Source organism: Palaemon carinicauda, chromosome 3 (genome assembly GCF_036898095.1).
Source record: "Palaemon carinicauda isolate YSFRI2023 chromosome 3, ASM3689809v2, whole genome shotgun sequence".
Lineage (NCBI taxonomy): Eukaryota > Metazoa > Arthropoda > Malacostraca > Decapoda > Palaemonidae > Palaemon > Palaemon carinicauda.
The window spans coordinates 118,641,348-118,649,392 of NC_090727.1; the positions used below are offsets into that span (position 1 = coordinate 118,641,348).

The 8,045-nt window shown below is 36.6% G+C and overlaps 1 protein-coding gene across 1 annotated transcript; it reads right to left on the minus strand.

The window, feature by feature from the left end:
* Positions 1 to 3,594: 3,594 nt before the first annotated feature.
* On the minus strand, positions 3,595 to 4,629 carry LOC137633643 (uncharacterized). Its single transcript, XM_068365899.1, has one exon. It carries the CDS (start codon positions 4,585 to 4,587, stop codon positions 3,595 to 3,597), a length of 993 nt encoding a protein of 330 aa, XP_068222000.1. The 5' UTR covers positions 4,588 to 4,629.
* Positions 4,630 to 8,045: the final 3,416 nt, after the last annotated feature.

An 8,045-nucleotide genomic window follows, 5' to 3' on the forward strand; every position in this document is an offset into this window, starting at 1 on the left:
ATTCCTGTTATTTTATTTCAATCATTTTTTACATGAAAATTTATTAATAAATATCTTGAGCGACTATTTTGTTTTACTTATTTTATTTACATCTATAATTAGATTGTTTTATTCGTTCATATTGTATAATATAAACAGGTCAAAATTATATCTTCGACATTGAAGGCTGTGGCTAGTTGATGGTGAATGAAACCGTCGTCAATTATTTTTTATACACAAGATCATTAATTATTCTTTTGTGCAGATTATGCTGTTTGATGTTTACATAACGTTTTCTTTTATTGTCTTTTTTTGCTGACTCTCGTTCTTTCGTTATGTTGTCTTCTGCTTGGTTTTTAAATCTTATTTATGGGGTTTAAGTCTCATTTTTTTACGTTGTTTCTTTTGGTTCGCATTGTCTTCTTTTCGTTTTTTTTACGTTAATTTTTTTTTATGTTAACCTTTTTTTTGTGGTATGGCAAGTTTCCTTTCTTTAACTTACGTTGTCTTTTAATGTCTTGGTTTAAGTTGTTTTTCATAGGTTTACGTTAAGCTTTCTTCTATATTATTTGCCTTTTAATTTTCTTTTTATACGCTCAGCTGTTTTTCGTTTACGTCAAGTCTTCTTTTATAGTCTGTGCTAAGTTTTTTTTTTTATTTCAAATTGCTCTCCCTTTATTTTCATTAACACAATTGAACTGGATATATCTTTGCAAATAGTTCTATCTTTATCTTGGTAAACGTATTGGTGAAGATCCTTTCAAGTTCTCAGTCTCGTAACTAAAATTTTAAACTCGTCTTTTTTTTTTTTTGTCTTCTAACTCCTGTTGCAAGTTTTATTATTATTATTATTATTATTATTATTATTATTATTATTATTATTATTATTATTATTATTATTATTATTCAATATCAGTAAAATACTGAGCTTCCATTGTGTGTGCATTCTATAATTTAGAGCTCCAGTCGATAAATTATTATTTTTTTTTTCAAGATTATAGTCATCATCATAATGTTTAATGTGATGTAAGTGAACATTGTTTTCATTTATAGTTTGGGAAATGTCATCTTTTAATAGTATGTATTTTAATTCTGTCATCTTTTTGTTTTGCCTGCTTTTAGGTCTGATTCAACACTGGATTATAGTCCAGTCTTGAACTTTTTCGTCTCTTCATAGTATGCTGAGTCACTTAATCCATACTCTTCCCTCAAAACTTTTATAATCTTTTTTTCATTTCAATATTTCCCTTTTCTCTAAAGGGAAATAGCTTTCATATTCGAAGTTGTTCCTCCTTATCGGTGTTAGTGCCAACAGGAAATCGCATGAAATGCAATGTAGGCATTGCTAAGGCTCTTTGTAGCGTATCTTTGACCGTTAACTGCACCCACTTTTTAGAATCTTACTTTACCTCACTCCCTCTCCCTCTCTTCCATCTTGTTCTCCAACCCATTTATAACTTCACGGTACAATTGAGGAGATTTCCACTAATTGCACTTAGTCATTAAATACAGTCCTGTACGTATTTCCATTATTCGAAGTGCGGGTATTTATTAATTATATACAGTATTTCAACTAGATTTTATCCCGTGGAATTCCATACTCGACGATTTAATAATAACCGTAATTTATATAGTAACCGGATGTACGGTGATACGTGACACTGACAACGAAACCCGTTTGACGCATTTGAATGACGATATGCTTATTCATTACCTCCGCCAACGAAGTTGGATGGAGTTTATATTTTCCCCCTGTTTGTGGGTGTGTTTGTGAACACTTTCCTGGCCACAATTTTAATCGTAGAGTAATGAAACTTGCAGGGATTAACTTTTGTGTAAAAAGCTGAAAATGATTAAATTTTGGAAGGTTAAGGTCACGGTCAAGCAAAATGTCCAATTCACCTAATCAGCAATACGTTGTCACAGCGACTTCAAACTTGGTTTATATTTGAGCGTATGAAAATCCATGCTAATTCATACATGCTAAGGTTAAAGGTCAAGGTCGAGCCCATGGTCAAGGTCAAGCAAAATGTCAAATTCTGGTCATCAACCATACGGCCACAAATTAAATTAAAAAGTAATGAAACTTTCTGGGATTTTAAACTGTTATGTTAAGAGCTGGTAATCATCAAATTTTGGAAGGTCAAAGGTCAATGTCACGAACGAGCAGAACATCCATATCACGTAATCAGCCATAAGTTTGGACATTATCACAGAGACTTCAAACTTGGGTAATATTTGAGTGTATGAAAATCCACGCCAATTAATACATGTTAAGGTCAAAGGTCAAGGTCGAGAAAAAGCTGCCGCGGCAGAAGTCTGCACTTTACTGAGTGTCCCTCTAGTTCAATCATGTAATGAGGCACCAAACTAGAACGCATACTATGGCAGCTACTTTTGTTGTTTAGTATTATGAATTTGAATATAGATTCTTTATCTTTGATGGTTACTTATCTTATCAGCTACTTTCCTAGATAAAGACTTCGAAATAGTTGTGTAAAAACAAAACTACATCATGACTGGGACATTGCCTCTCGTATAGATCGGGAAAGGGAAAGGACAAGAGTGGATGAGATGCAATCTTTGACATGTTTATTTTCCCAGGAAGTGTGTCTATATAGATATTAACGTCAGTGGTGAACATATAAACAAAATATGAGTTTTTCCTGAATTTATAAAACTTGCAGAGGGAGAAGTGGAAATTACAAAGACAAAAATCACGCAAATGGGAGAAGACCTTCAGATCAGAATTGCTTACTGTAGTTGATGAAAACCCACATCAGGAGAGTCGCTGTTGACGATGCGGATTAGATCTACTCAGGATAAAGACCCAAAAATAGATAATCTCACGGAGAAAGTTTATAATCGAGTGAAGAGGAGTTGATAAATTACGATTACACTTCCGGCTCCAAAAAATGAGAAAATGGCCTACAGTATGCTTGAAAAGGCTAGTGAAAAAATCGATTGATAATGAGATCAACTGAAGCTTCAGCTAAAATCACTGAGAGGAAAATGAGGTTGAAAAGCACTAGAAGATAAACCAATTCTTAATACGAGATCTACTTCATATGGTAATATTGTGTAAATTACGCTGCTGGCAGGATTAGAGACGAGCAATGGTTGCTGATACCGAAAACTAAAACATAAAATATTGGTATGTAGTGAATTCATTGGTGAAGACGATGTAGTAAATACTTTAAATCGTAGAAATCTTTTTCGGTGCCGTTATAGTATGTGGCCTACCTTTTTGGATCTGTTATAGTATGTGGCCTACCCGGTTTGAATGTGTCCTACCTAAGCCGGTTTGAATGTGTCCTACCTAAGCCGGTTTGAATGTGTCCTACCTAAGCCGGTTTGAATGTGTCCTACCTTAGGAAGAGTTTGTATATATATGTAATGAAATCAATTATTTTTCACAATTGTTTAATATCTAACAATACAATTTTAAAAGAATAATCTAAAAACAAAAACATATGCATATACATAAAATACTAAAATAAATTTTACTCAGTTTTCAAGTATTAAAATTTTCTAAAAATACAATTTTAAAAGAATAATCTAAAAACAAAAACATATGCATATACATAAAATGCTAAATGAAATTTTATTCAGTTTTCAAGTATTAAGAATTTCTCTGATATCCTCAAGTATGCATATAAATAAGTCAGCATCAGCACCCTTTGAAAATCGCCAGCAGTATTCATCAAGATGCCCTTGGAAGGGATGGATTGGGACTCCACGCTTTTTCTTCAATATGCTGTATTTACTTTCCAGCCAAGATCTTTCAATTCTTTGAGTATGAGCACCAGTAGCTTGGTCAACGTAATGGCGCTGGTGGTTAACAGTCTCGTGTACAAATCCTAAATGCTGAAGTCGGGAATAAGCAGGCCACTCGTCAGAGTGGATCACTGAACCAACTTCCACCTCCCTTTGGATTATTGGTATTAGAGTTTCAACATTTCGTTTCTCCACATAAAAGTACCTCACATCTCGTCCTTGTATCAAACCGAACACCCATGGCCCATCAATTCTCCGACCATGATTGCGATTGTTCTCAACAGTTTCTTCATCATCTTCTTCTGGTGCATGATCTCCGTCTAACATGCGACCCCTATTGTATTTTCTGCGACCAGCGAAGCGCGCTTCATCTATTTGTACTGGTGAAGATTCAGTGCCCTTCATTTGACCTCTTTTTAAAACAGAAACTTTTGCTGAACACACTTCGCGGCAGTAATTAAACCAGTCCACTATTGTCGTAGGAGACCTTCCTGTAATAGTTTGCACTGTATCCACGTCCATGGAAAGAGTCCATAGATACACTAATTCCATAATTTTGCACAATGAAAGGCAACTATTTAACTTGCAATTCAGATCTGTATATGTGAAAAAATTGTTGCCAGTTCGAGTAGATCTGGTTGCCTGGCATCCTTTTCTTTTGCATCGCCAAACCATTCTATCTTGTCCACGGGATTTTTTATTAGTAAGCCTCATAGGACCATCACATTTCTCACATGAATCTTGAACTTGTATGATACCCTTCTCTTGTAAATACAACGTTGCACTTTCATCACTGGCAGCAACTGTTAAGTAAAATTCTCTGAGTAACATCTTCGAAGGCTTCCGTTAAATAACTAAGTTGTTTTTTCGTTTAGATCTAAAAGGAAAATGTAAACAATAACTTACTAAATGGAGAAATACAAACAAAATGTAAACAATGACTTACTAAATGGAGAAATACAAACAAAATGTAAACAATGACTTACCAAACCATCAGTTTATCAACTACCTTACTTTAACCACCAAAAGAAGCAATAACAGTATGTAGGCCACATACTATATCAGAGACAAAATTCCGTAGGCCACACTCGAAAGGTAGGCCACATACTATAACGGCACCTCTTTTTCTATCCGATTCAGATTGTAGAAAAGATGTCTTATTCAAGAAACCTGTGTCGGGTAGGACCGCCCACTTCATGCTAAAATGTGATCTTTTTGTTCGAAAGGAGATTAACGATAAGGGAGACTAAGCTATGTTACGATGGGGCACATACTGAATAGCATTCTGATAGGCACCACACGGTCATCTGCTTCCACTGTCAAAGGTCTGGACCTTTTGTAAAAGACTGCCAAGTTCAAGACTGATGGTAAAGTGTGTAAAAAATGTGTAGGAAATCACGATACTATGGGATGTAACTCTCAAGAGGTAAACTGTATAAATAGCTCCAAGTTAAAAGAAAAGATATTGTACAGTGTAATTAGAAAAATTGCAAAAATTTGGATATGGAATTGATTAGACTAGCAGAGAAACGAATCGTGGATATAAAGGACGTCATAAACTACGGCTATGTAGATATTCAATATGTTGGAGGTAGAGCAAAGGTTTTGACATATTAGCGATTTTTGAAACATGGCTAAATAATTATGACGAGGGTAAGATAGCAAAAATTACCCCAATACACATGCTTTCTTTCATATTCCAAGAGGGAACTAGTTAGGGGAGCATTGGGCTTTTCGTTCTCAAAAGCTATTCTCATCTCAAGACCCTCTTAACGAGAGAATGCCTTGACGCAGTCATATGGTTTCTTCATATTGTTGAAGAACTGTGACGGGCAAGAGGGCTCTCGAACTTGGGGAAATTTCTCCCCAAGTTCGAATCTATATTTCTCTCCCTTTCCTCTGATTTCTTCTGCTCAATATTACTTTGACCTTCTAATTTTATCAACTTTCTTTTGTCTTGCTGTTCTAACTCTATAAATATTATTTTCCTAAGTATATATATATATATATATATATATATATATATATATGTATATATATATACATATATATATATATATATATATATATATATATATATATATATATATATATATATATATATATATATATATATATATATAGATGTATGCATATATATGTGTGTGTATATATATATATATATATATATATATATATATATATATATATATATATATATGTATATTATTTGTTCATTTATTTATTTATTTTTATTTTATTTAATTGCCGTGGATATTTCCACATTCGTTATTACTGCCTGCTTAGATGAATAGGAGAAAGGATCACGGTTGGGAAGTATTTGCATTCAAAGCTATATATGAGAGTATTGGATGACCTTAGCCATCCCGAAGATGGTTTGGACCTTTTTGGCAGAACTACTCTCAAGGGTTGGGTCATCGGAATCCAGGGGGATCCAATCCTAGAGGTGGGACTCTTGGCTTCTGGCCGAAAGCCCATTATTACAGATATGTGGAGGATGATTCCATATTTTCTTGGTCTCAGTCCTAACAGGCAGGTTTAGCTTACACCTGTGCCTCTATATCTGTTTTGATGCTATCCTTCGGGTAGGGTATGGAGTGGACCATCTTGGAAGTATACTCTCATTGTGCCGATGGTGAAGAATGCAAATTTCATTTCCAACTTATGATTCTTTCTTAACATTCTCAAGGAGGTAAACCAATAAAACAGCCAACAAAAAACAAAAAGAAAATCCCACTCTTAAAGATGGACCCTTCAAGCACTGACTCCCCATCCCCTGGATATGCTGCTGCTTCCTCCCCCCCCCCCCCCCCCCCGGCACTGTTGACGACCTCTGCTAATTTAAATAGGGAAAGTTCTGTTGATGACCTTGGAACGGGAAAGGACCATTCTACTGATAGTTCAAAATCGAGTAATTTGGGTAACACGAGGAAACTTCGCATCCTTCTTGTTACCCAAATTTAAATAGAGACGAACTATGATGATCTATATAAAGCATTTGAGTGCTATGGATGTATAAAAGAAATAAGGATGAAACTTGAAGATGAAAAATGGCATTCATGGATATCTTATAGTAGTTATGATGAAGTTTTGAGTGCTGTAACATGAATAATATTAAAATTAATAACTTGAATGTAGCAGCTGCTCTCTGCGATAAGGTACCAAAGGACTTGGTTGTATATAGGCCTGCCGATTGGTTGGAAAAAGACTCGGATTTAGTTATGCCTTCCCAGAGAAAGCCAAAACCACCAATGTGGCTTATAGCTGAATGAAAGGGTTTGTTTCGTAACTGACATACAAACCACGCTATTTAATAGGGGTATTACTTTCGGCGTAGCTGAAATGACGAGCCATTAAAATTTAACGAGGGTTTACTATCCACACCGCTAGTTAGTGGGGGTAGGGGAGGGTAGCTTGCTAACCCCCCCCCCCCTCACACACACCTTTGCTTGAGCTCACTTTGCTCTCGGCTCGGATGGTAGACGGATGTGTCCTCTCTCATCCTCGCCTCTCTCTTGGCAGCCATTAATGCCTTTTTGCTTTTTCTTTATCAGGTTTTTGTGTGAAGTTGGCCTCTGCGATTATGCGCACCTGTCCTGGATTACCCGACCGCCCCTGCAGAACATTTATGTCGGCGGTCGAGACAGACCCTCACACCCTTTGGTCTTACTGTAGAGGTCAACGGTGTCATAGTAATAATAAGTGTGGTGAGTGTAGGGAGTGATCTACCTCCCAGTGGGAGAGGTTTTCTCGGCGACGTAAGAAAAAGTCCAGACGGGATATTTCTCCTTCAAAGGTTTCTTTGAAAGGAGAAAAACCCAAGGACTCTTTTTCCGTTGCCCAAACCTCCTCCGAAGCTCCCACTCGATCGGTCTCTTTCGAGAGACTGTCGAGTGGTAGCGTAGACCATGGTTCTGTTTTCCAAGCTCGGGGTTCGAGAGATGGCGTTGCCTCCCCTAGCGAGGCAGCTCCACCTCTTCCCCGGGGGAGGATTTGTCATTAACCAATCTTTTTCAGCTTTGGTCTTCCTTGGGGCTCGAGGGTTTCCCCTCCAAGGAAGCACTTCTTGACTACATCCGATTGGGTGCCGCTGTCAAGCAATCGCCGACTTTGGCAGATGTTGATCCTCTGTCAATTGTTGACGTTGTGGTGTCAGAGGTATTCAATTCAGTATCTCCTAATACCTCTGCCTCTTCACATCCCGCAGTAGCTGAAGGCTTAGTTTCTCCCGTGTCTGATCAACCTACAAGGGAGAAACTAAGTCCAACAGTCTCTCCTGCTGGTGTTTC

Excerpts from the sequence above, each read along its gene's own strand:
- LOC137633643 (XM_068365899.1), bottom strand. The coding sequence starts at position 4,587 with ATGTTACTCAGAGAATTTTACTTAACAGTTGCTGCCAGTGATGAAAGT.